Genomic DNA, 27,984 nt, shown 5'->3' with positions numbered 1-27,984 from the left:
AATTTAGAAAATGTCCTACAATGTGCATTTTATTCCATATCATTATACAATGTTTACATATAGTTTTAACTCTTAAGAAAATGCTCTTTACCAATTCATGTAGTGCCTAAATCTTTCACTTTCACATGGAGACATGAAGAGTGGAAATCCACATCGAATGTTACCCTACGGAGCTGCAGGGAGCTGCAAGTGTGCCAATGAGAAAGGAATGGAAGTCTTAAAAGAGCAGTGTGGCTTACAGACCCTTGGCTTTAGTGAATTCGGGCAGGCGGGATCCACAGTCTCATCTCATCGCAAAACTCAAGACAAAATAAATTAGTGTTGGACAGAGTTCTAAATTGTACAATATCGAACAAAAGACCACAGGGGACCTTTTGTTTAAAGTAGCACCAATCCACACCTGATTGTGTTTCCAACATGAATCTGCCCGTTCCCTCTATCGTTGGCACTTCGTACGGAAATCTGTCTGCTTTAGTGAGGGTTCCTACACTGACTAAGCATACTGTGTTGCTAAACTCTCTACAAAGTGTGGCAACATCAACCTGGGAAATGGCACATTTAAACCATTATCACCCTGACACGATATTTTGCAGATGTTTCTGTGACAGTGGTAAAAGTAAATGAAAATGCATTTAAGGGGTTTCACGGTAAGCAGGTTTTAAAAAACAAAACAAAACAACAAAACAAAAATAAAAGAATGTGGTCGCGGCTAAGGAGGTTTTCACATGTTGTTTAACTCCAGTAAAGTCTGATCCAGCATCTGATGCATACTAAGGTTTTCTTCTTTGGCATGAGCCACTTTCTCTGCGGTGGGATTAGAAAATTAAGTCATGAATAGCTGCGCTTTGGACACAACGGTGGTTTGTACATTTAAGCAGGCAAACCTCAATCACAAACACAGGATGAGATGATTAGCACTAGGCATGCTTGTAAGACATCGCTCATTTCCAGACAGGACCTAAGAAGGGGGAAGGTGTCTTTGACCTAAAGGAACCACAGGCACAGAGTCTCGGAGCGGTCAAGTGCACCTTCACCAACAGTCTACTCCGAGGATAAAATGCAGGGCTGCTTTGGTGAAGGTTCACTGATCGTGTGCCGTGGGAACAGGGAGAGGTAAAAACCAAATGCAGTTGGCAGCACTGTTATACAAACAGGCAAAGTTAATAACAGCAGACATTTCTGAGTTACAGGCAGTTAAAGGTCTGGGAATTGTGCCGTAACACAATCTCACAGAAAACAGATGCCAGGAATAGGTTTTCTGACAACTTTTAAAATGATTTATTTCTATTGCTCATAAAAAGTTATCAATGCATTTCATGCACACTTCATTAGGATATTGTCTTAACATTTTTTACAGTGTTCTATTTATCATTAGCATGACATTCTCACCAGATTCCAGCAACACCATTAGGCTGAATAAAGCATACCTTTCAGACAACCGGGGACTTCTGACATGAGCTCCTGTTTTCAAAAGCTATTTTGCCCAAACATAGGTACATTTAATCATATTTCAAACACTATACCAGACATTAAGAACTTAGGATTATGAATATGTAATTAAAGCAGGACTCACAGTTGTCTGCGGGAAATAGAAAACATTTTTTTCTTTTGGTCCTCATTATGTATCAGTTCAAACAAGAGGACCAGCTGTTGCAAAGAGGAGTGCTAAAGTGATTGTTATAAATATTTTACCATAAAAGCTGTTTTGGGATTAAAGAGAATTTAATTATTCCAGCTATATAGAGAAAAATGCAGGCAAAGCCAGCCTTTCGGCCAATTCCTCTCATTTGCATTTCTGCAGAAAGCAACTGCTTTCAACCCTAGCTGAAGGGAGGACAGTCTTAGACTTCCTGCACATGGGCTCCATTCCTAGAATTCAGCCCAAGTTTTTTCACACTTAAGTTTAATCCTCATTCAGGGCCAGCTTTAGTTCATTAGTGAGGCGGCGGTTTTGCTCAAGTTGCTGGTAGAGTTGATCTGTACAGGTCAGCAAGCAGGTTAGCAGAAAAGAAGAGGCAGAAGGAAGAGAGGTTAGCCAGACTTGGTGAGAGGCAGTTAACAGAGAACACAGAGATACCTCAGGCAGGACAGCAACTGGTTCCTTGCCGAGCAGTTTACCCTCACCCCATGGTCATCTGTCCTGTACCCAGGAAGGGTGGGTGGTAAAAGGCTTGACAGACTTAGGAGGGCTAGAATTTCTCCCTTGGTGGGGTGAGAAGAGGAAGGGAGAGAAAGGGAAGGGAGGGGAGGGAGTAACAGGATAAGAGGAGGAGGAAGTGGGAATGTTCCTTGTGTAGTTCACTAAACCACCTCGTGAACTGAGCCATAGTTTTCTGGCGACAGATTTGGGAACTGAGGCCTGGCTGCAGGCGAACCCAGCACATCATGCACCCCTTGCTAGGAGGCTCAGTGGAGGACTCAGGGAGACCGCGACCTGCCCATTTCTGCCCACCTCTTGCAGAAGCCCTTTCCTCTCTGCTCACAGGGAAGGCTGTCCCCTCAGGTCATATCCAGCAGGGGCTACTGCTTCTGCTGCATTAAAACATTTTGAAATGCAGAACTAAGTCCCCATTCTTCCCCCAGTCACCATGATATAGGGTACAAATTCTGAACTCTTGTCCAACTTTGATCGTGTGTTACCCTATTCAAATAGCAAAAGAACAAGCATTATCTCCACTCATCACCGATTAAGAATTTATCTGCTTACCATCTGCCATCAAGAGGATGGCATTCGTGTTTGGTGCTAATGGATGTGTACAAATTGAATAAAACCTGGAACACCTACATGACGGCCAGTGTGATATATTCTTTGCATATTGACAAGCAATCTGCTCACGTGGCTCGGAAGCAAACCCCAAGAGTCAGTCTGTATCTGATGATCCAGGTGACACCCTAACAATGACAGGCAAGAGCCTGGCACCCACCAGGAAAAGCTGGAAGATGCATGCTTGCTTTGAATGATGGTGACAACCTGGACCTACAAATACCTCATGATCTTGAAAAGCTAACAATCCTACTCCTGGGGAAAATATGCCATCAGCCCCCAGGTCTATTGGGAAATTGAGCAATTCTCACATTAACAGTCTCTCATAAATGGTAGGAGATGGGCAGATGCTATGCTCATGTTTTCTAGCTTGGAATACCTGCTGCCTTGTCCTCTTTGCTAATCCACATTTTCTGAATATTCAAAACCCAGGTCAAATGTTACCTCCTCCTGTCAGAATTATTCTTTTCCTTGTTGGCTCTAAATGCACAATGCCCATTAGTTCAGACTTGCTTATTTATCTTCCCACAACAAGATGGCCAGCTCATCGAAGGCAAAGAACATTTCCGGCTCATCTCTTTACCATACCCTCACTAGCTCCCACAGTATCTTGCCTATGGCATATGATTGGGGGTTGCAAAATGTAAATCCCATTACTGCATCCACACTATTGACATGGGGCTCTGTCACCATGGGCAGGCAGGATGTCTTGGTTTCCTGAGCCCAAATGTTTGGCCAGGCTGGAATGGAAGGACTTTGGAGAAACCCTAGAGAATCTAGATGGTCAACGTGAATCCAGCTGAAAGGACAGTGGTGCCCCCCACAGCGTCCTCTGGACCTTCCCCTTTAGCTGCCATGGAGCTGGGGTGCATGGGTGGCCCAAGGGCAGGGACCAGACATATTTATACCCTTGGAAATGTTTTCCCCTCCTTTTTTGTGGAGACTCCCAGATGTCTGAGGCCTCTAGTGCCCAGACTCAGTGACGCTTTTGGTTTGGTCCTCTTGCATCAGCTGCAGCTATGGTCTGCCCCTCTGAACTAAAAGCCTGGGCTCCAACAATTTCTTGATAAACTCAACTTGCTGTTTATCCTCTTGGGCTACTCCAGACCTGCCTTGCCAATCATTAGTTCCCCATTTCCCCTAGTAGAGTGTGTACTTATAGAGTATGCAAGTCTCCAGAAGGGTTCCCAGAAACAGATGTACCTCCGGAATTAACTGAACATCTCCTCAGCAGAACTTTCAGACTTGTCATTTTGTCTATGGCAGGAAGCAGGATTACTCAGAGTATGCTTATGTTACTCTGACTTTAAAAAAGAACAAGGCAGGGCTCATGGTCAGAAGCAGGCCCAAGGAGCCTTAGGAAAAGACATGACATTAAAGAAGTCCTTATAGCTCAAGGGAAAGACATCGTCCAGATCCTAAATTTTAAAGCCTACCATAGCACTGCTAAAATACTTTAATTCATAGCTCTGTTTAAAAAGTGTATTTCCTCTCTTCTCTGAAGTCTTTGTAGAGTGACTGATACTATTTTCAGAGTTTGTTCAAATTTATTTGAGTATAGTGGTCATATCAGCCCTCTTGGGCTAACAAAACTATACATGAAACATGAAGATCACCCACATTTAAAAAACAGGAGAAATACAGCCAGATTGCTGAGGGAGGAAAAATATTGAGAATTACGCAACTAAAGACCATGTTATGTAAAGTTCTAATTTTGTAATGTATTAAAAAAATCACTTAATTGCTGTTTGTGAATTGAAATAGTGAAGCCCAAATAAAATACAACTATATTCTGAACAATGTCCACCAACTACTTTTTTGGAAAAAAGAAATGAATTCACTTTAATGGCTATATTTTTTAAATGTCCACCAATGAAATAAAAAACCCAGCTATTAAACACAAAGATTATGTATGTACAACCCCTCCTAAAGACTACACGATGTGGTTAAAAGCATAAAAATAAATATGACCGAACATAGCGATCATATTTAGAAAACCTAATAATGTCATTTTCATGATCAAAATGAAGGTGGCTGAGTAACGAATATGCTTTTAAAGAGCTTGAACTCTTCTCTGTGCTGCAAAGGATAATCAAAAATAAGCACAACTTACATTGTCTGGATTCAGGTTATTTTTTACCTTTCCCAGTGTGTAAATTCCTAGCAATTGGGGAACAGCCGTGGAGCCATTCACTATGAGCCTTGCATTAGTTAGCCATGTCCTCCCAAGCAGGGCCAAATATCAACACAGAGGGGTCGCCACATCCCAGACTAAACCTCTGGCAGAGGAAGACACTGATCATGCCAGATGACCTGACTCCCAACAAGCTGACCCCGTGGGCAGAGGTTCCCAACCCCCACTGCACACCAGAACCAACACAATTTGCAAAAAACCCCACAGATGCCCAGGCCTCCCTCGAACCTTTGTGAACCAAAACAATTGAGAGGGATGCAGGCCTGGGTATTTTTCTACAAGTTCCACAAGGAACCACTACTTTAGAAACTCCCGATATTAAAGTATAATGTTCAGAATAAAAAAGAAAAGAAAAAAAGCAGCAGCCAAAAACTAACCCTCGTATGTGTGAAGCAGATTTGTAGTTTTATTCAGTGTTGAAACTAAAATGTCAATAAATAAGTAAAAAGAATAGCAAACAGAAATAGCTTATACAGTGTTTATTTTACACTGAAACGAAGAGCTTCTGTACAATAGAAAGCAGTGTGTGCCTGGCTCTAAGGCAGGATGTTAAGAGAAAGAACCAGGCTCGGCTGGAGGACAGACAGATGCAGAGCTCAGAGAGGTGGGACATCCAGCTCGATGAAGGAGTCTTGGGAGAAGTGAAGCAAAGAAACTTATCTGCGTGAAGATAAAAGGTGGGAGAAAAAGAAAAAGTGGCACAATGGAAAAAAGGAAAACCAAACTAACATGAGGGCGGCACTTGCCGCGCAGACAAGCAGACATGCAAACCCCCTGCCAGCACAGTCTTGGGTTGGTCTCCATCCTTGCTCACCGAGGTCTGCACCCGAGGCCACCACGGGCCCCTCTGGGTAAGGGTCCATGTTAAGACGACCCATAAACAGAATTTAAAAACAAATTTTAAATTAAACCCACCTTTCAGAATATTTAATCATGCTTGACGCTAAAAGTTTTTTCCATAGAATCACCACATTTTAGCACTGGAAAAGACCTTAGAGACAGGTGATCTGATCCACCCCCTCATTTGCAAGTGAGGGAAGAGAAGATGGAATTCTCTCTAGTTTCCATGGTGACAGTCATGTCTCTAAGGGCTTTTTGTTGAGTGGAGATTCTATAGCCTCTAAGGCAGCAGGCACATGCCACACGCTTCACGCTATGGTTTTTCTACATGGGTCAAGGATGACAGGTGGGCCTGGAAAGTAGCATGTCCAGCTTCAGTGGAATCCAGTGTGATATTAGAATGAAGAACGCTTTGTGGAACATTCCAGGTTAGAATTTAAAGAGGTAGAAAAAGCTTAACACTTTTAAGTTTGGTTAGTAATATGTAAATTAACTATGTAAGCTCAAGGTTCTTCTCCTGAAAACACAACTACCTACTCTAACACTTACTGCCTTCATGGTAAAATCTGGGCCATTAACTCCCAAACTGACATTGTACAATCTGTGTTTTATTCCCCATTTCTTTGACACAGGTTGTAGTAAATATTTATTGTGGGTTATTTAATTCCTTTTCTATAAACAGAAAATTAGAGGGTTGGTTCCTCAGCAGAGGATTCATTTTACTCTAGAATTGTTTTTTTATTTTTTGAGACAGGGTCTCACTCTGTTGCCTGGGCAGAGTGCAGTGGCACCATCAGAGCTCACAGCAACCTCAAACTCCTGGGCTACAGTGATGCTCCTGCCTCAGTCTCCTGAGTAGCTGGGACTACAGGCGTGTGCCATCATGCCCGGCTAAATTTTTCTATTTTTTGTAAGGACAGGGTCTTGCTCTTGCTCAGGCTGGTCTCAAACTCCTGGCCTCAAGCGATCCTCCCGCCTCGGCCTCCCAGAGTGCTAGGATTACAGGTGTGAGCCACCGCGCCCCACCTACTCTAGAATTCTTAAAAGTGAAGAAGAGATGATCTTTTATAGCACCATTCTTTAGTCTGTATTGGACTTGCCAATTTCCCTTTCTTTAGATCCTTAACAACCTGACACTTCAGGGCTTCCTTAAATTTATATTTCTTTTATGGAAACGATCATGTACTTAACCAAATCTCAGGAAACCAATTTTTGGTATTTCTTGAGAAGTTCCTTCACAATTGCATGGCCTTCCAATTTTACTTGAGTCTAGTTTAATTCCTTAAAAGGATGGTGGCTCAAGGTCATTCCTATTCCAGTTCATTGCTCAGTGGGAACAATCTAGTTTAGCGTTTACAAAATAAAAGGATTTTGAAAGGACAAAGGTTTGTACAAACAGACTTCACCTACTTGGCTTTTGTATTAGTAGAAAGTGAGAAAACAGTGACTATTCTAGGTTATAGGAAGGAGTGAACAGAAGGGTGCAAAGATGGAGATCAAGCGGCAGAGAAGGGAGTGGTGGTGAGTTTGTCCCGTTAGCATGAGGGCATGGGTGTGCACAGGCAGTGGATGAACATTTACATGGAAGTCATATCGTTGAGAGCGTGGTCCAGCTCCTCGCTGATGGCTTTGTACTTCAGTTTCTGAGCATACAGCTCGTCTATGACCAGGAAGTGGAAGGCAGAGGTGCAAGGACATGGAGAGTGATCAAGAGATGGAGGGTGAGCGAGGGTGGCGCGGGCGCCATCCCGACACAGCAGCAAGGAAAGGGCAATGCATGAAGGGGTTGGTGCCGCAGCAGGTGGCCAATGCAGGAGGCGTGCGTTTTGTTTTTAAATAAATTGAAACAAAAACAGAGAGAACAAAACCCATTAGAAAATAAAATGAGAAAGACTCAATATGAAAATCATAACAAATATGGTAGGTGTATCAGTAAACCATGATAAATCCTAAAAAAATACCCACAGAAGGCTGTATCTTGGGTGGGTAATGGAATATCTTTTTTGTTTGTTTGTTTGTTTTGCAGAGCTATATTTTAATTACACTGGAGTAGTCAGCCACCTGCAGGTATAAACAATGGAAAAAAACACCCAAGGGCAGTGTTTTGGAAGAACAATTTGCAACGATAGCTTGTAATATCTGGCTCCACCTTCAAACCACTGACTTCCTGGCCAAACTAGACCACTGGGACGTTGATTTCTCAGTGTCATTTAAACTACTCCTGTGCTCTTCCCACTGAAGCTGCCTGTTACTGGTCCAGCAGACTTGAAAAGCAAAGAGAGCCACACTTCTTACGGCAGTGTTGTGGCAAGTGTGAGATTCAGTTTCTGTAATGATGAAGGTTCCAGACTTTGCTGCACTTTGGCAGATTGTTGTGCAACCATTTGTCATTCTGTTTTCTCCACTATCTTGGTTATCATCTGCACCAAGCTCTAGTCCTTCCTCTAACCCTTCTGCCTATGATGTATATATATTTCTTCTTTTTCACAGCTAACCCTTCACAAGCCTCAGAGCTGAACATTTAGGATTTCTGTGAGATAAAGTGGGTATTACTAAAATAAAACCTAATTGCCTTAGGGGAGAAATGCTTACGTCTTCATTATAATCTCAAAGTGCAATGCTCTACTGATTTCTCCTTTTCTTTCAGGATATAGAATGTTTTGCTAAGATAACAAATGACTTTAAAAAAAAAACAACAAAAACCCAAACCCAAACCCATGCATTGAATTAGTGTGGAAGAAGACAGATTGTGTCCAAAAACAAAGATACCAAATATACCAGAGTATGTAAGCACCTATAAGCACCTCACTTACAATGAAAAATGAACCTGTCACACTTCTGATGAGCATGAAGTAAAGCTAGATGGCATTTGCCATTACAGCTGGTGGCTGAACGTCACCTCATGAGCAGAGGACTCAGGTCCAAGAGTTTAAGAGCCACAGAAGAAAACCCCAGAGGACAGACAGGAAGAATGTGCAAGAGCAAAGAAGTATTTCAAGGTAGATGCCCTTGGAATGGAAAATCATTTTACCAGGTCAGTATTCAACTGTAAGAATTAAATTAAAACTGACATTTAAGATCTTACCTTCTAAGTCGTCAATGCTTTTCTCCAATTTAGTTACTGACCTCTCTGCAAACTCAGCCCGAGTCTCAGCCTGTAATGATTTAATTTATTTAAGTCAAAGTTGGGAAGTTTTATGTTTCCAGTAGCTACCAGTATAGGGAAGACTAGAGGACGAAAATGAAGCATATCAGCTGTAAAATGGGCCTGAAACTACTTTTCTGTTTCAGTTACTACCGTGAGAGATGGCAGCTAGCATGACGCATACGCTCCGAGACCACCTTTGCATATTCCCGACTTGGATCATTATTAACTTTAAAATGAAAAATCCCTGATCAGCCCCATGAAAATAAACTCATTTAAAATCCAGTTGGCTTCATCCAAAACTATCATAACATTACCTCTTTCAGTTTGTCAGAAAGGACCTTGATCTCTTCTTCATATTTGTCTTCCTTCTGTGAGTACTGTAATTAGAAAGAGCATTCCAGATGTCAGGCTGCAGCTCCCTCTACTCACGCCTGCCCAGCCAACAGATGTTAAAGATCTCTCAGGAGGTAACACAACCTCTGATATCCAATGGCATACTACAATACATTCTCTGCTTTCTTGCCTATTGTTTTACATGGGATAAGAACAAGATAACTTATCCATTTGGCACCTGATTGAAATTAAATTGATGACTCACATACCTAACATAAATTCCCTATTAAAAAAAAAAAGAATCTGCTATCCAATAACCATCAGGAAATAACCTCGCAATGTTGCCATGTACTAAAATGGCTGCTGTATTGTTGCTTTCATCGGCAGGGCTCAGAAGAGAAAAAGTTCGTCTCTTTTGTGCAGCTCTTAAACGATGCCTCTTCCCCCACGCCATGCTCCTGGCCTACCTTCTCGGCCTGAGCCTCCAGTGACTTCAAGTTGTTCGTCACAGTTTTCAATTCTTCTTCAAGCTCGGCACATTTGCTAATGTTTTCGATCAGAGGCAGAAAGGGTGGGAGACAAGCCAAAGGAAGGAGGAGAGAAAAAGGAGAGGGATGGGAAAAAATGAAAACCGAGTCCTAGAGACAAAGGGCTGCCTTAAAGTAGCCAAGTCATCAGGTATGAAGATGCTCAATTTTGCCACAGACACTGCCTCCCAACCTCGAAACAGCACAAAGGCAAGGCGACAACCCCCAACAACTTTGGAGTGTGATAATTTGGCTTCTTTTTTGGCTGCCCAAAGAAGCATTTATGAAGGGAAAAACAAAGGAGCATAAAGGACCAAGGGAAAGCACTTAAAGCAAGATATAAATAGCAGAGGGTGTAGTGAAGGTGCAGTCGTTATACCAAACCAACCAGTAGGCATTGGAAGCTGAAAGACATCTGGGTCGCAGTTAAACCTAAAAACCACACATGAGCCATCAGTACCTTATCCTCTGCAGCCATTAATGCTTTCAAGGTCTGATCCATTATTCTTAATTGTTCTTCCAGCTGTCGAACTTGGCTGTTAGTGGACACAGGAAATGCACAAGGCCATTCACAAAATCAGTGTGCAGGTAAGGCATGCAGTGATACACGCATTCATACATAGACACCCCACACGAGTCCTCCGTGTTCCATACTCGTGGCTCATCCACATCAAATGAGCACAAAAGGAGCCCGGAGCTGAAACAGGTAAATGTGCAGCTGCCAGAAGGTCATGCTGTTTAGTCACCGCTCTGCAGCACCCCACACTCGGCCTCCTGGCGCCAGGCCCGCTTACCTTTCTGAGAGCTCAGCCCGCTCCTCTGCACGTTCCAGGTCACTCTCGATGATGACTAGCTTGCGGGCCACCTGCGGCAGGAAAACACAGTACACACATCCACCATGGGCCTTGCAAGCTTTGTGTAGGAGGGTGTGGGGGTGGGGATCAGATCCCATCAGCCCCTAAGGGCTCTTGTCTACAAACACAATGATCCTCTTTCCAGTAGACTGGAGAGCAGCAGCTCTCTGCTAGCAGTGCCAATGGAGGAGACCAGAGGCTTCTGCTCACAAAGGCCCAGAAGGGTTAGTTACGATTGGGCAGTCTCAGCTGGAAGTCTGAGCCAGGTGTGTGTATAATTACACAGCAGCAAGACCAGAATGTGGAAGGAGGTTATACGAAATCCACAATCTCAAAAATAGCAGTAGGATGAGACATGATGCTGAAAAGGTGGGGGACTGCCAGGAAAACACTGAAAATAAACCTAAGAACCCCATCAATTTAGACCACTGTACGTCAACCTCCTTTTTGAGGAAGCAGAAGGCAAGAGAAGGTAACATGAATAAGCTGGTGAAATGATTAACAAAGACGAATCTGCATTCAGTGGAGAACCTGCGAGGAGAAAGGATACCCTGATGCAGTTCAAGATTAGCGAGCATAGTGTTATCTGAAGATAATAATAATAAAAAAGGAGGGTCAATGCTGTTTCATGGCCATGTGATACAATAAGGAAAAAAATAAAACCTTAATAGCAACGTTGGTTCTGTTACCACAGGAGACTGTTTTCGTGAGGACATGACGGGAGCTGATTCACCTGAAAAGCTGTGTTGATAAAGGGTTCCTACCACCCTGGAGGAGAGAGGCCTTCATGAACCTCCTCTAAGCAAGTGCATGGTCCGTGGTCTCTAAGCTGCTTGAACAGGATGTGCTAGGTGAATCACACTGGCAAGAACTGCTTGCACCGTGACCGCATGAGAGCCTCCTCTCACAAGACACAAGTGGTCCAACTCTCCCTTCTCCTGGCCAAAGAAGGATCTTTTGTCCTGCTCTTTGGGGGTGGGGGAGAAGAGTTGTGGTCTTTCTTCCCAGTGCTATGGACTGGCTTCATGATAAAGCCTGGGATCCTCTAGCAGGATCAAAACAAGAACCGTTTTCTGGAGACAAAGGAACTTTGCTTCTCAAAACCACCCATTTCTGCCAAGGAAGCAGACTGCTTCGCCCGGGAATCAAGGCTGTACACTGTGCTCCCTGGCCTCCTGAAGGCCACTGCTGGGAGCCCACGAGGCTCTGGGCCTCAGGATCTGACCTCTTCATACTTGCGGTCGGCATCTTCAGCAATGTGCTTGGCCTCTTTCAGTTGGATCTCCTGAATTTCCATTTTTTCTTCATCCTTTTGGGCTCGACTCTCAATGACCTTCATTCCTCTGAAAAGAAAGAGAAGCAGGAATACCCAAGATTTAGAGTTGACCTCCCCAAATGCACACTGCACTGCTGTGGTCTGTGAGGCTCAGTGTAAATGGCAGACCAAAATAGAGCACAGAGCTACTTTTATATTCCAAACCATGAAACAAGACTTTCCAGAGCTAAAGGCAGAAAAAAGACGTACATTTCTCTCTGTTCATTGTGAATGAAATCTCAGATTTTGGGTACTGGTGAAACTGTCCAGGCATCTAATGTTAAATGAAAAGTACTATGTCAGGATCCTGTTTGAATCTGGGAGGCATGGAAATAGAAAAAGCCAACATGCTTTACTTATTAAATACAGAATGGGATTTCTTCCCTTTCCTGTGGGAATCCTTGGCTTGCAAATGGACCACAGCTAGAACAAAAGCAAATTTATCTTCAAGTACCTCTTTCTACACAGAAGCTTCTTACCCTATCAACCACAAACGAAAAATATTAGGCTGGTCCACATGAAACTGCTGATATTGGACCATTTCAGACCAGGAAGAAATGGCAATTTCAGATGGTTCAACTGAATACTTTAGATAAGTTTTGCTTGTAATGAAATCCTTTCATGATAGGGGTATTGGGAGACAGGCCTGATACTGTCTTCTATGCTGATGAGTATATCAGGGTCCTATGGCATGGTGTTATGTTTCAGAAAATGTTAATTGACCTATGATATTTTACAGATTTATGGAATAAAAAAATCATGTCAAAATGGGATTCATTTACCCAAATTTAAGTAGGCAGTAAGCTAAGTAAACCACTATTTTTTGATGAAGCATTAGAATCTATTTGAGCAGGCTGGGTGTAATCACACCTGTAATCCCAGTGCTTTGGGAGGCCAATGCAGTAGGATCCCTTGAGGAAAGAATTAGAGACCAGCCTGGGCAACATAGTGAGATCCCATCTCTACAAAATATAAAAAAATTAGCGTGATGGTACACGCCTGTGGTCCCAGGTACTCTGGAGGCTGAGGCGGGAGGATCGCTGAAGCCCAGGAGTTTGAGACTGCAGCAAGCTATGACGGTGCCACTGCACTCCAGTATGGGCAATAGAGAGAGACCTTGTCTCACAAAAAGAAAAAGAATCTATTTGAGGAGACCTGAGACCCAGTCTTGGCTTAGCTACAGATATGCTGTGAGCCTTGGACAGGGTACATCAGTCTCTGAGCCCTAGTTTTCTCATATGTAAAACCAAGGGACTATAGAGAATGATCTCTAAGTTCCTTTTACTCCAAAGTCGAACATTAACAGATTGCCTTTAAGGTTCACTGACAAGTATATTTCAGAAAGAAGTAAGCCACAAAACCACTGTTATGTGTACACTGTAAGAGATGATTAGTTGTCTTAAAGAATTCCAAAACTCTCAGTTAGTGAAGAGACACTAAGCAACAATGAATTAAGAAGCTGAAAACTTTAGTTAAAAAACTTCTTTAATTCTGAAGTGTGAAGCTGCTCTTTATACCTGGTGGCAGGGTCACTTCAAAAAGATGGAGAAATGGACAAGATGACTGATTGCATTCACCTGCCCAGGTCACGGCACAGGCAGACACACTTTCAGTGTTCTGAGCCCCCACACTGCCACGCCATCCCTTACGCAGCAGAATGCTCTCATCTCACAGAGTCTTTCTTGGCGTGCTTATATGCAACGTGGCAAATACATTAACTTGAACAACCAAACATAATAGAAATGCTTTCTAGAACATCTGAGGCTGTGCTGGTCTATATGAACAATGTTTTCCCTTTAATACCAAAAGGCTGAATCTTCAGGTAGAGCCAGGTTAGCGTGGAGGTGGGCTCAGAACATGAGCATCTGCCTAACTGTTTGTGTGCACATGTCTTGTCTGTATTAAGCCCAAAATAATTTCCTTTTGCAGATCATATTTATCTGTGATTTTTCTTCCACCTATTTGTTAGGTTATTTGACAAATGACAGCCCACAGTTCCTCGATCTAGGCCTAAGCATCCTTGGTATATTTGAAAATAAAGTTATACTTTTTAAAAAATGCACAATTGCTCTGTGGTTAGTAGGAATGAGAGAACTGACACGTATCCCTGAAATTTCTCATTTACTTGTCTGTCTCCCTCATTGGATGGTGAGCTCTGTGAGGCAGGAACGAGATCTTTTTCTTCTTTGTAACTTTGGGGCTTAGAAGAGTACTTTGCACACAGGAGGTATTCCACTAAGGTTAAATGAACAAAACCAACCAAGTTATACCTGGGATCAACGGAGGAAATGATCCCACCAAGGGACTATAAAATTCTTAAACCTCAGAGACCGGAGAAGCCTTCCTGTTCATTCCACCAGGAGGAAGAGCTTATGCTAAAAGGTGGCTGGGTGAGGCATTCTCACCTCTCACTCTCATCAGCTGCCTTCTCGGCCTCCTCCAGCTTCTGCAAAGCTGTTGCCAGACGCTCCTGGGCCCGATCCAACTCTTCCTCAACCAGCTGGATGCGTCTGTTCAGAGAAGCTACATCGGCTTCCGCCTAGGGAGAGAGAGTGAAAAGCATTCCAGAGTTAGAGAGAAAGTGAGGGTGGCACCTTCAGGAAATGGCTGGGCCTGAAATGCTGACTTCAGACAGGAAGCCTTTGTGGTGAGCTACCTTTAAGTGCATTACAAGCCCTGGTCAACTCTGGAGTTCTCAGATGCATTTTTTACATTGATTTATACGATGAACGTCCATATTTGTGTATATATAAACCTATACACACAATTCTCACCGGACAGATGGACCATTAGCAAACACTCTCTCATGAGGTTCCTTTCTTCTGTAGACTGGAATGTCCTGGCTTTATTTCCCTATTAAAGGAGACCTTCATGGCAGCCACCTCACCAGGGGCCTGAGGTGTGTACAGAGCCACCAAGACACCCAGGTTTGGCCACATAAGACAATGGCAGTATAGTCAGAAATCAGACTCAGGAGTTTTGCTCAACTCTCCTTTCTCCTGGCTACTTTCTCAAGGGAGCCTTATACAGGAATATAAACCTTCTATAAATATTTTAGAATATTTTAAAATTTATTGGTTCTAAGATACTCACCAGATGAAGTCCCAACTCATTCCAGTAACTCTCACCCCACCCCCTCTCCTTTCCGTAACCCCTTTAGAATAACTGGTCACGCTGGAACAGAGCCAAGAAAATTTCCCAAGTGTTTTTGACATGAGCCTATGAAATTTCTTATAAGTCAAGAAAAGTATCAAACCCCTAAGGAGAAAAGCAACACAGACACTGCTTTTACTTGGTATCTATCTCTGAAATGTTTTTCTTTCTTTCTTGTGGAACCAATGAACACCTCCTGTCACAAGAAATTGTTACAATTATGAACTTATAGTTCTCTGCACAGAGTATGGGCTCAATAAAATGAGTAAAACCAACCTAAATTCAAACAAAAGTAACTTTCTTAGCTCATGGATCTATGACACACAGATTTGGAAATGCACACATAGTTAGAGACTGTGGTCATGCCCTTGAATCAAAGGAATATGAGACTATTCAGCTCTTTGCTTGTCTAAATTCATAAGATTTTAAATTTTCTCTGGGAAGAGGTGAGTAGGGCATCACCAACCATGGTGAGGGACTCTATAAAAACATTTCAATACACCCTCAACTAGACAAAAATGTAGTAACTGGTTGATGGAGGCAGGAAGCAGAGCAAATGTGAAATGAATCCAAGGAGGAGGGTTTACAACTGTATTTGCTACAAAGTAAATCATTATCAGTGGACAGCTAGTAACTGGGCCCAGCTAGCAGTGACTGATCCATGACTATTGTTTCTGCTTTTGTTTTGAGGAAGGGTGAAGGTATAACAGATTTCTTTTAAAAATCATTATCCCTATTTTTTAAAAAATTGGGAGGATGTATATATTAGGGGTATACTTTTGGGTCAGGTCAGATTTCTTCACTTTTCTGTATCTTCCATATCCAGTAAAATTCTATGCCTTTTATGAGCAGGAGGGAAAATAAGCAAGCAACTCTGAAAGTGGAAGCAAAAACAAAACAAAAACAAAACACCCAAACCACACACACACACACACACACACACACACACACACACACACACACACACCCAATCACACAAACAAAGAAACCCCACGCCACCACCAAAAAACTCTGTAGAGTATCTAGGTCATGTACTCAAAAGTACTGTACATTTTCTTTTCTTTTCCCTTCTTATTACTATTATTTTTAATATGAAGACTAATATCCTCATCACAGATGCTGTGACCTATTAGTGAAATGTCACAAGATTTTCAAAACATTTTTGTAGCAACCAAGTTCTAGGTTCTCTACTGTGCTTCAGATCTGGGCCCAAACCTCAACGACTGTACTCACAGAAAGAAGATTGTTTATGCTTTGGGGAAACGGCCTTCTGGGTGACAGCTGGGTCTGTCCCCAGCTCCCCACACAGCTGGGTCACCAGAGAGGTGGAGACAATACCTTGTATTTGTCCCAGCCTCTGCACACAAGATCTCGCTGAAAGGTTCCCACCAATCCATCTGTATCATCCCTTTTATTCCCCCTACCCCCAGCCATTTTTTCTCTGAGCTCTTGGCACTGTGTTCAGCAAAATGCTGTTATATAAATGTCACTCATGCTTTCCCCCAGGAGCATTCTGCAGAACCTCAGACTCTCTGACATTAGGGCATGTGTCCTACAGGCACACCAGCCAACAGGGCCTCACACAGGGCGCCAGGCATTACTGACAACGGACATCTGTTTCTAGAAGCCAGTTTGTGACACAAAGGCTCTTGCCTGGTGCACACACAGAGCAGACCTGCAGGTGGCTGGCCCTTCCTGAGGAGCCCCTGCGAGTCTGAAAAATGGAGCTGGAAGGGTTCTCAGGCACCATCCAAATCAGCAGTTCCCACAACTGGCTGGGTGTCAGAATCAACTAGGAGATGAATATAAAAAATACAAACTTCTGGGTCCCATCCCTAGAAATTCTGATTCAGGAGGTTGGTGTGGGGTTATTATCTGCACTATAAATAAGCAACCCCCTCCATTCCTCCACCACCACCCAAAGAAGCTGGAAAATTCTGTGGGAGCTGCTCATCTAGCTCTTCATTAAAAAGAGGGGAAGGAAGAGAATTTTGAGCCAGAGTGCTGAAGTATGCTTGGGCCATACAGCCACAGTGGGAGATAAGCCTAAAATGCAAGTCCCTTGGCTCCCCATGTGCGGGCTCTCCACTTGTCACTTCTCTTCCTGGCCTCCCAAAACATTATGGAAACCTTGGAATTGGCAGTTCTCACCCCTGGAGTCTCTCTCTCTTCTGACATTAGACTGGGAAGTTCTCTACCACTAGCCCCCAACCCCAATTCCCTAAGAAAGGCCTTCAGGGATGGACCCCAGCTAGGACTAGGGAAGAGTTACTGTTATAAAAATCATCTACTGAACAAGTCATCTCAATCCTTTTTGAAATGAAGTAGGGTATAAAATAGAAAACTTTACAAAATCACATTAATAGGTAACAGATAGCTCACATATGGACATAGAGCATTTGCTCTGTAGCCCAGAAGTCAACGTCTACTGCCCCAGAGGTTGCAGGGGGGAAAGGCAGAGGTGCTTGTAGGTTGAAGTCAGGGCTTGGGAGTAGTGTCTGAGGCACATCTATCTTTATGGGGAAACTCTGGACTCTTGACAGGCTCTGCAGGTCCTGTTATACTGGGCTAATCAAAAATTTTGTTTGGTTCCTCAGAATTCAAGACATGTTTTATTTTATAATTTAAATAAGTAGGAGCAATTCTTTCTCCTTCTTATTTTTACTTTTTTTTCCCCCCTGGATTTATTATGCTCTATACCCAAGAAGCTGCACACCCCTCACTTTCATTAGCTTTTATTTCTGGTATATTTTTCCTAAGTTTTGAGGCTTACTTAGGTATTTTCTAAGGTTCTTTTCATCACAGTACCTGGGTAGTCTTAAGGACCTGCTGTTGCTTCTGTCGGTACAACCCATAGCCACTCGACCATCATTTAAAAGCAGATATAAATAGCAAGGCATTCAGGGAGGGTCAAGACCCCAGACATAAATTATTTCCAGGCATGTAAATCACCCTTAGTGTACTGGCTTAAGCTTTCTTCTAACAATGGCCCATGTGTTGACTGCCAGTGAAGTCAATCCCAACTTCAGTTTGGGATGCTGGTTTCTTTTATTTCAAAAGTGCTATTGTGTCCCAACATGTAATGAGCTGCTCAAAAAAGAGACTGCTGTATGAATAAAGGCTACCAATGTGTTTGCAGATCTATTGTTAAACAACCTCCTAGTCTCTGCACTTGTGAGGTGCCTTAGAATTGCACATGGCCCTCCCCGAAAGTAATGGCTACCTATACAGAAAACAAGGGCATGCACACTATTCCTCTGCTCCCAATAAGACACTATATAGAAGTCAAGGTCATGCCCATTCCAATATAGCAAAATATTACCCCAAATTAGATTGGGGGGGGGAACATACACACAAACTTTTACAAGGCCTAGATTTTCATGAAAAATCTGGATGTTTTAGCTAATACAACAACAAAAATTAAAAATAGCAATGACTTTTACTTTTTTAAAAACAGTATTCCAGTTAAGGCTATTAAAAAGAAATACTGGGAGAATATCATATCCAAAAAAAAAAAAAAATCAATCTTCTGAAATGTTTCCAAAGTCCTGCCTGAACCAGAATAGAACATGGGATGATCAAAGGTCAGATCTTTTTATTTCACGCAAACTGTAGTTATACAGAGAAGATTTCACTCAACTTGCTGTGTAAGACCAAGTGACCACAGCCAAGCTAAACTTCTGTCCTTATATGGTAAGAAAAAAGGGGGAAAAAAAAAACCCACTGATGACATTAAAGGGCACTCCCATGGATAATAGATAAACACAACCTCCTCTATCTGTGCCAAGGCCCATAATTTATGAGGCATATTTGTATAATGAGGGAGAACAGACATGAACAAGGCATTGTAGTGCCTTCGCCTTGCCTACATATGAAAGCAGAAGTCGTGAGTATACATTCCAGTTACAGCCACTCTGGGAGTGCCAATGCAAGCACAAAATGAACTCTCCATTTCCTTGTCCCAGAAATATTTACCAACCCTAAAGAGGAAAAGGGCTGGGAATTTTTGTAAATTGGTTGTTTCCCATGATTCAATAAAGTTACTGATTAAGAACCTACTGGCTACAACTGTAAGTCTCCTCGTTTGCAGGGTACTACCCAGAAAGGAGGAAAGAGATCAGCTCCTTCTTGCTTTTTTTTTTTTTTTTTTTAATAATAACAAAAAACAAACAAAACCCTGGTAGGTCACAAGACCTAGAGTCAATCATTACATCAAGCAAAGTCCCCTCACTCCAACATTTTGAAGGGCCCACACACCTTGGCAAAACAAACTAGGAGGAAATAAGGGATGGCTGCTTTTACCAAGGTAAGTGTTGGATTAATAGGACCTATTAAGTCCAGCCTGTCTGAACCTTTGAGTATTTGAATTTAGGCCAACTTTCCAGTCAAATATTTTTTGCAGTGGTTCATGGCTTAGTCACTAAACCTTTATCTTTACTGCCAAGAGAAACTGTTACTGCTAGCTTAACTCACAGCCCAAGCTGTGTTTAACAACTACCTAAATTAGCTATGTTTGAGTTCCAGTCTCAGAAGTTAGGAATAATTCTCCACCTGAAAGTCTCTCTTCAATGGTCTGACCCAGTCCTCAAATTGTTGTCTTATAAGGTTCTGTGTCCAATCACCCAGGTAGACTGTTTTCAAAAATTACTTAAAATAAAACTTGACACTATTTAAATCACTTTTGACACAAAGCCTTGAAAAGAATGAAAGTATTGTCTTTAGCCAACTGGCACATGAAGAGTACTGTTATAAAAACGAAGCACAAAACAGAAGGTAAATATAAAAGTAATACCGTGCCTTTCATAAAATTTATCTTTTGTGTCTAACATTAATCACTAGGCCAGGAGTTGATATGAGGCCCTCCCATATAGGATCATACATACCATTTCTTTTTTTTTTTTTTTTTTTTTTGAGACAGAGTCTCACTCTGTTGCCCAGGGCTAGAGTGCTGTGGCATCAGCCCAGCTCACAGCAACCTCAGACTCCTGGGCTCAAGCAATCCTCTTGCCTCAGCCTCCCAAGTAGCTGGGACTACAGGCATGTGCCACCATGCCCAGCTAATTTTTTCTATATATTTTTAGTTGTCCGGTTAGTTTCTTTCTATTTTTTTTTTTAGTACAGACGGGGTCTCGCTCTTGCTCAGGCTGGTCTCAAACTCCTGACCTCGAGCGATCCTCCCGCCTTGGCCTCCCAGAGTGCTAGGATTACAGGCGTGAGCCACCGTGCCCGGCCCACACATACCATTTCTTTGCAGAGTAAGGGGAGTTCTTCCGACTTCCACCACAAATGCCACTTCAACCCACCAAACGTTCCTTCCAGTCTGCCCTCTTCCTCTCTCCAATCAAGTTCCAAAAAGACAATAACGTTGATTAAAAGCATTAAATGGTGTGTTTTATGAAGTCATGTAATGAGCAGGCCATTTTTAAGACCCCTTGCTAGGTGGTGAAATTAATTTACTCTGTTGTGCCAAACACCACTGCGATGTCTTTCCACACCACCTGCTTTAAGCAACAGGTAGGTGCCATTATTATCCCCATTTTACACCTAGGGAAGCAAGGCAGTGAGCGATTAAGTAGCTTGCCCACAGCTATAGTGGAGCCAGGATTCAAATCTTAGCAATCTAGGTCCAGAGTTCTTGTTCTTATCCATCATGTTCTATTAGTTCTAATGTTCAAGGACAGCAGCTAGCCAGTCAGAGGAAGTTGAAATTAATTTATCCCCCAGCCAAGTTCAGAGACATCCACAGGACTTTTGCTGACTTATCCTCTAAAGCAAATACTGAAAATTATCTTTTGCCTTTTGATTTCCTTATTCCTGCCTGTATTTTATCTGAGACTTCCTCTATTTAGGCTTTCCTCTGAAGAGGACCCATTTGTTTCTTGGTATTTTATACAAAACTGGTCCTGAAGTTTCTGCAGCCAGCCATAGAGCCATTACAAACACTTAACCATAACTATTTACTCAACTCAGAATAGCTTTGTATATTAAGCACAGCTGGACATCATATTATGGCTTGTCATAAAATTCCCAAGGTGTTTGAGTATCTTGATTTAAAACACACACACTCAAAATCAACAAATATCAAATACCTAAACTACCTCTGAAATCCTGTTCCTGTTTGTTGGATACATTCGCCTTAGGAGAAAGGAAGGAAGCCAGGTATTACATTCAACAGGGGGGACGGGAAGCCGGCAAGAGAATACACCCAATAACCGTTGACATTTAGCCAACTTTTTTCAAGACTCGGTAACAAAGGACTATCTATCTAAGAGAGCTTGGGAGGAGGAATGGTGAAGAAAGGGAAGGGTAAAAGACCTGCATACGGTATAAGCTATAGCTGCTAAGCTGTCAGTGTCTCAACCAACACAGAGGAACAGGCTTCCAGAAAACCACAGGGTCAACGGGGACAGCACGGTTTAGCATCCCCAGGCCCCCAAATCCAGCAGTGCCTCACACCCTTGACCTGTCACCGTCCCGTCCCAAAGGAAGGGATCTCCAAAAGGACGGACCTCCTCCCTCGCCACTCTCAGAGTAAATAATGCCAGCAGCATAAAGTGCACATCCCGGGGGCCTGAGGGACCTGACCGAACGCCACCACCTGAGAAATGAAGCCCCTTTCTGGGAAAGTGCTGCTTCCAGAACCTTCTCAACACCACCCCTGTTTCCCTTCGGAGCTTTTACTTTAGACCAGCAAGACGACAAGGAAATGCAAAGGAGACGGGCAGGGCCGCTCCCCAGAGCCGGCGCCAGCCGGCCCAGGTGCGCCAGGTGCGCCCCGGAGGCGTGGGGCGAGGGACGGTGGGGTGATGGGTGGGCCCCTTACGGTCTCCCGCAGCTTCCTCTCGTGGTCCAGCTCGCGCTGCAGGCTGCCCGCGCGCTCCTCCGCGGCGTCCGCCTGCTCCTGCAGGCTCCGGATCTTCCTCCGCACCGCCTCCAGCGAGCTGCTCCCCGCCATCGCGCGGGGCGGCGGGCAGGTTGCGGTGGAGAGCCCGGCTGCTGCGCTACGGCCGCCGAACGCCGGTCCGCCCCGCCCAGGCCGCTCCGCGCGACTGCGGCGCCCCCTGCGGCCCAAGAGCAGCCCGGAAGTCGTGGCCTCCGGGGCAGCGCAGACGAACCGCGGGCGGGTGCGCGAGCGCCGGGGGCAGGCACGCGCGGGCGGGGCGCGCGCCGCCGATCCCGGGAATTTGCGACCCGCCCGAGGCAACTGCGCATGCTCGCGGCGGCGGGCGTGGCGGGCGCGCGGGGTTCGCTGCGGGATACCTGGCCGGCTGGGCCCTGCTGGCAGGGAGGCCACTGTGCAAGGGCTTTTATTTCAACGCTCAGCGCTCCTCCCCGGTGACCTGGGGTAACGGACCTGGCTGCTAAGGGCGATAGCGGCTCCTGCCGGCCGCGGGAGCGCTCCGCTCCAGAGTCCTGATTCCCACGCCCAGGAGGCAGAGAAGCTGAGCGAGGGGTTTGGAGTCTGAACGTGCCCTAAAGGGACTGTTTCCTCGTTGTAAAGAACCCCAGAACACAAGATCCTAACCACAACACCCTCCCTCCCCCTCAAAAAAGCTTCACGAAGTGAAAACAACTAACATATAGAGCACAGTATTTAGACCTTCTGTTCTAAAAGCAGTTTTCCTACGTTGAATCTGATTCCTGCTTCCCTGCTGTGTGACTTTGGGTAAATAACTTGACTTCGCTGGGCTTCATCTGTAAAAGTGGAGATAACAGTACTTTCCCCATAGGGCTGCTATGAGTATTATGAAATAAGAAAGCGCTTAGCACAATACTTTGTACATAGTTAAGAACTCAAATGATAGCTATAATTAATAAATACACAGGCACTGTTTTAAGAGTCAGGCTAGGGCCCATCATCAGTCGTGTGATCTCAAGCCAGCCTCACTTTCAGTAAAAACAATCATCTCAAAGGTCGCTTCTCCTTACGGCTTTCCCTGGTGTTAGACCAGCCTGTGAGAGCTCAGAATCTGACCTATTCTAGCCTGGACTGGGATGCCTTTAAAAGGCACCCCAGGGAGGGCCACAGAACCGTGAGAGAGCCTCTGGCTACAGCTGGGTAAAACCACCATGGACCCAGTCTCTGGGAACTGGAGTCCCCCCTTGGGCTGCATTTTTAAATGCCTTCTAAGTCTCAGGGCTTTTTTTCCTCACCTTTGTCACAGGGGGCTCTTAAAGTCAGTTCCTGATGTGCTTAAGAGTGGGAATAGTGAAGAAAAAGAAAACATGCCTGACAACCCCCTCCTCCTCCAAGCCCTAACAAGAAACCTTTGCTTTCCCAACTCATTTTCTGGGGAGTTTCTCACACCCTCTGCTGAGACTCTCAAAAACCCCAGCTCGGGCCCTCACATCCTGTAGGTGGAGCCTCTTGCTTTGTTTCCATGCCGTTCATCTGGTCAGGCAGGGAGGCTGCAGCTCCTCCCTTAAGCACACAGGCTGCTGGCCTCCAACATTGAGGATGGTGGTAGCCGGTGTCTGGAAACCTCCAGAAACAGCCAGGAAAACTGCTGGACACTTGCAAGTGCTCTAAGCAGCCAACTAGTGACTTAATGTCCTGGTTTTCAAACACCTGGGGAGGTCAGTTTCAGGTGAGTTCATTTTTATGCTGATGTCATTATACAAGAGTTTAGGGCAGTTGTTCTCATCCTTGGCTTTGGGTTGGAATCACTTGGGTGCCAATTGGGTTCCACCCCCAGAGATTCTGATTTAATTGCCTGGGGTGCAGCCTGACTTTGGGTTTTAAAACTTCCTTAGGTGGTTATGTTTAGAAAGGTTGAGAATCACTAATTTAGGAAGTAAAGACCTGCGGGGGGATAAAGACCCACATACTGCAAATAGATACATCACAATTATTGGGGAAGGGGTTGGGGCCAGAAAAAAATGGAGCCCTCCATCCCTTTCAGCCTCACTTTCCACTTAGGTGGAAGGACAACAAAAAATTCGAAGCAAAACCATCAGGGATGCTACCTCCTGAATGACAACCTTTTGAGCTAGGAAGAGCCCACTTCTGGAATAGGAAATTTGATTCTGCCTATTCTACCTCCCGCTTTACTCTTTCTCTAGTGACATCTGTCTTTTCCTCATGTCTTGACTATTTTTGCCAATTCAGGAATCACTCTAAATACAGTCATGCAACACAATGTTTGGTCAATGATGGACTGTGTATACAACAGTCATCCCACAAGATTATAATGGAGCTGAAAAATTCCTATCACCTATGATTTGTGTCACAGTTGCTTACAATATTCTGTACAGTAACATGCTATGTAGGCTTGTAGACTAAGGATAATGGGCTATATACCACATAGCCTAGGTGCGTAGTAGGCTATGCTATCTAGGTTCATGTAAGCACTGTACATGCTGATGTTCGCACAATGATGAAATCACCTAATGACACAGTTCTCAGAATGTATCCTCTTTGATTAAGCTACTCATGACAGTATAGCATTTCTTCACAAACTTCTTCAGCATCCCTACAGGTTCCGAACAACCTAAAATGTCTTCAAGGGGAAGAAGACCAATACACTACCAAAAACAGTGTACTATATTTAGGGACAGTTTTCCAGTGGGAAAAAAGAACCAAAACACCAGTCAAGAACCTCCCTCTCCTGCCGGCCCCGCCCCCAACTGACTTTAAATAGCTTCTTTTCCATTTCTGCCCCACCTCATTCTAATGACTTTTCAACAAAGACATGATTAGCACTACCTAGTTAGAATAATCATTATCTTTTTTTCCTTAAGAATTGTGGTTGCATTTTTCTTTCTCTTGCTTTTAGTCTTACTGGGCTATTTTCAAATTCTCTGCATTCTTTTCCTTATAAGGAATATCTCTCCTTGATCTATCAGCGGCTCTTTTGAAAAAGCTAAGTAAAAGTCCCGCTGGAGAATTTGGGGGAGACAGGCATCTTCCATTTAGCCATATATGGAGCAGACATCTGATCTGCATTATACAAAGCAGGCTCAGAGTTATATATTTTTTGTCTCTTTTTCTAAAGCCAGGTAGTTTATAACTTAAATGTTTTAGCTAAGTCAGTGTTTCCTCCAGACTCCCTTTCTAGGAACCTTGATTTCCACTGAAAATTTCTTTTTGTCAGGTTCTAAATGTTCTATGTCTGGATTTCGCATTTACAAAGCACACCTGGAGATGTGCCTTTCATGCAACAAAAAGCCTTTACTGATTTCAAGAACTGAGAACCTTCAGTAATTTGCAGTTTACCCTCATACAAAAAATCCTGCCGTTGCACTTGATGGTTCAACTTCTGGCATAGCTTTCCCTGGTACTCACACATTCTTGGAATTGTTACCAACTTCCCAAGGAATTTCTTTTCTAATTGGGCCTCTAGGCTTAATTAGCTTCTAGAATGGAACCCAGTTGTGTGAAAAGAAGTCGGTCCTTTGGAAATCTAATGCTTGGCTTGACTTTCTGAGGCAGGAGAGGCAAGCTCTTCAATTAAAAAGATTCCAAAGGGCAGTGGACAAAGCACTAGGAGAGCTTTAGCCTGTGTGCATCACCCCTGAAACTATGTGGTGGTTGTCAGAAGGCTGACAGGTGGGGGTAGGGTGAGCAGGAGGGAGCAGGGGGCAGCTAGTTCACTATACCATATAAAGCACCGAGCTATATATAACTCCCAGCTTACTTTCTGGATCTAGTGCCCTCAGACTGCAGACCCAAGCAAGTATCATCTTCCCAGGCAGATCTTAAGGGCTGGATTAAGGCTTTGCTAGTGTGAAAGGAAGCTTCAGTGTCTCTGTGTCCCATCATGAAGCTCAGCCTTCTAAGTAAAAGTACCACTATGTCATTTCTTTGATTTAGAAGTCAGGCCTTCGGTACCCTGCCTAGACCCACTACCAAAATCCAGAACTTCCCACCCACTGGAGATGGCAAAAGGAAAGAAAGTGAAGAACACTAGGCATTCTCTGTTTGCACAAACCTTGGCGATGATACCTCAGGGGTTTTCTGCCACCAGGGAGGAAAAGTTCACCTCCAGAGTCCAATTTCAGCTGCTCTATTCTCCCAGCTTCTCACCCACCCACCTTTACCCTTAGGAGGGTAAAGAAAAGGAGAAAAAGAGAGAGAGAGGAATGGATGAAATATAAACGCAGGTGTGCAGTAGCAGTCAGAGGCCGCATCCAGTGCTCCAGGCCATGGCAGGGCTGTGTACAGGTGTTCAGCAGGAGGAGGTAACCCTCCTCCATTGCTCTCCAGCCCCTGTGGTGACCCCAGAGTGGCCACGTGGGCAAGAGGTGAGGAAAGCAGTGTGAGCGTGCACTTACATCGGTGGCCTTTTTCTCTGCCAGCTCCAGCTTCTCCTGGGCATCTTTGAGAGCCTCGGAGTATTTGTCCAGTTCATCTTCAGTGCCCTTGAGTTTCTTTTGCAGCGACACCAGCTCATCTTCCAGCTGGGAGTTGGCCGGAGGGTTTGGGGAGGGGGTGTGCAGCAGGCAGCGTGATCCCGCAGGGGAGGGGTGTGGGTGCACAGAACCAAAAGGACAGGGACAGCGGGAGAGAGAGAGGGAAAGACAGGGAGGGAGAGAGAAAGAAAAAGACAGAGTTAGCCATTCGTGCGCAGAGCCGCGCCGCACGCCCCGGGTACCTTGGCGGCGGCCTCGTCGGCGGCCAGGAGGCTGTCCTCCGCCTTGTGCAGCTCCTCCAGCACCCGGTCCCGCTCGTCCTCCGACACCCGCAGCAGCTTCTCCTTCGCCGCGATGTCCTCCTCAAGCTACGGGCAGCGGCGGGCGGGCGCGGGCGGCCGGCACGGACCGGGTGTTAGACACACACACAACACAGGGCGCCGGGTTGGCAGGGGCCCCTTGGGCTTGGGGCGCTGCCGAGTTGGAGCTCAAGGGACCCTAGGTAACCTCCTCTCTTCCGGAGCTGGAACTGCTCCGTGGCTCAGCCCGCACCCCACCTCCCCGGGGGACGAGACTCCTGCCGAGGTCTCAGCGGGCTCAAGTCCACGACTTGGGGGCTCAGCCTATATGCCTGGCTTTGGGCTGCACCCTCCATTCTGTCCCATCTTTGTTCTTAGGAAACAAATCCACGACTCCCCTCTCCTCCATCCCAGTTTAAGGTTGCATTCTCCCAGTCAAAAGTGCGAAGAACTTCTACACTTTCAGGACTTGACTCCTTCTCCCCTCCCTCGCCCTTCCTTCAGACTTCCCCGGGAACCGTTGTCCTTCCCCTCCTTCCCCCAGTCCCGAGAGTAAAGTGCCTCCAGGACTTGGGATTGACCTGGCAGGTATGGGAACCAGCGTCCTCAGACGGGACCGAGAAGTTAGAACAAGCCTGAGCCTTGCGCTTCCCCTCCCCCTTTCCACACGCGCGCCCCTGGCCGCCCCGGGGGGTGGTGGGGAGGGGGCTCCCCAGTCCTCGGGGTGGGGGGCCGGGAAGGGGTGCCAGGCCCGGGTGCCAGGGCTGGGGGGCCCTGGGCGGGCGGAGTGCGGGCGCCGGGCCGGGGACGCGCAGACCTGCTTGCTCCTGTCTTCCGCCGCCTTCTTATCGGCCTCTGCCTGCTCTGCTCGATCCAAGGCGTTCTCCTTGTCGAGCTTCAGCATCTGCATCTTCTTCTTGATGGCGTCCATGGTGGCGGCGGCGAGGGGCCCTCGGGCTGCGGCGGGAGCGGCGGGGCGAGCGCGCGGTCGGGCGGCAGAGCGGGAGTGCGAGCGCGGAGCCGCCTGCTGCTCCCAGATATGTACTTTCCCAAGGGGGCGACCGCATTCCTCAAGACAGCCAATACTTTTTTGGAAAAGCTTTTTTCTCCTGCCCCCTTTCCCCCTCTCCTCCCTCCGCCCCGTGCCCCCTCCCGCGGGGGCTGCTCGCCCATTCGCTGCCGCCTGCCGGCCTCCCAGTAGACGG

The 27,984-nt window shown here is 45.2% G+C and overlaps 1 protein-coding gene across 20 annotated transcripts; it reads right to left on the bottom strand.

The window, feature by feature from the left end:
* Nucleotides 1-2: 2 nt before the first annotated feature.
* TPM1 (tropomyosin 1) lies at nucleotides 3-27,902 on the bottom strand. Of its 20 annotated transcripts, none has more exons than XM_045540620.1 (10): nucleotides 27,597-27,895; nucleotides 26,723-26,848; nucleotides 26,403-26,528; nucleotides 14,381-14,514; nucleotides 11,886-12,003; nucleotides 10,601-10,671; nucleotides 9,747-9,822; nucleotides 9,261-9,323; nucleotides 8,884-8,953; nucleotides 3-804 (listed from the first exon to the last, which is right to left on the bottom strand). In XM_045540620.1, exons 1-10 carry the CDS (start codon nucleotides 27,708-27,710, stop codon nucleotides 722-724), a joined length of 981 nt encoding a protein of 326 aa, XP_045396576.1. In that variant the 5' UTR covers nucleotides 27,711-27,895; the 3' UTR covers nucleotides 3-721. The 20 variants fall into 20 exon arrangements, with proteins under 20 accessions (XP_045396576.1, XP_045396601.1, XP_045396592.1 ...); XM_045540549.1 differs by lacking the exons at nucleotides 3-804; nucleotides 9,747-9,822; nucleotides 26,723-26,848 and adding exons at nucleotides 5,423-5,618; nucleotides 7,380-7,458; nucleotides 10,267-10,342; XM_045540533.1 differs by lacking the exons at nucleotides 3-804; nucleotides 26,723-26,848 and adding exons at nucleotides 5,423-5,618; nucleotides 7,380-7,458.
* Between the last annotated feature and the right edge of the window lie 82 nt (nucleotides 27,903-27,984).

This window comes from Lemur catta, chromosome 1 (genome assembly GCF_020740605.2).
Source record: "Lemur catta isolate mLemCat1 chromosome 1, mLemCat1.pri, whole genome shotgun sequence".
NCBI lineage: Eukaryota > Metazoa > Chordata > Mammalia > Primates > Lemuridae > Lemur > Lemur catta.
Note: the sequence above shows the minus strand (reverse complement) of the source record. Positions and strands in the feature narration are given on the sequence as shown.

What these genes read in the sequence shown, in the direction of transcription:
- TPM1 (XM_045540620.1), bottom strand. Translation starts at nt 27,710, where the DNA reads ATGGACGCCATCAAGAAGAAGATGCAGATGCTGAAGCTCGACAAGGAG. An exon ending in CGGAAGACAGGAGCAAGCAG is followed by an intron (nt 26,849 to 27,596) that starts GTCTGCGCGTCC and finishes CGCTGCCCGTAG; the next exon opens with CTTGAGGAGGACATCGCGGC. An exon ending in TGGAGGCTCAGGCCGAGAAG is followed by an intron (nt 9,324 to 9,746) that starts GTAGGCCAGGAG and finishes TTCTAATTACAG; the next exon opens with TACTCACAGAAGGAAGACAA.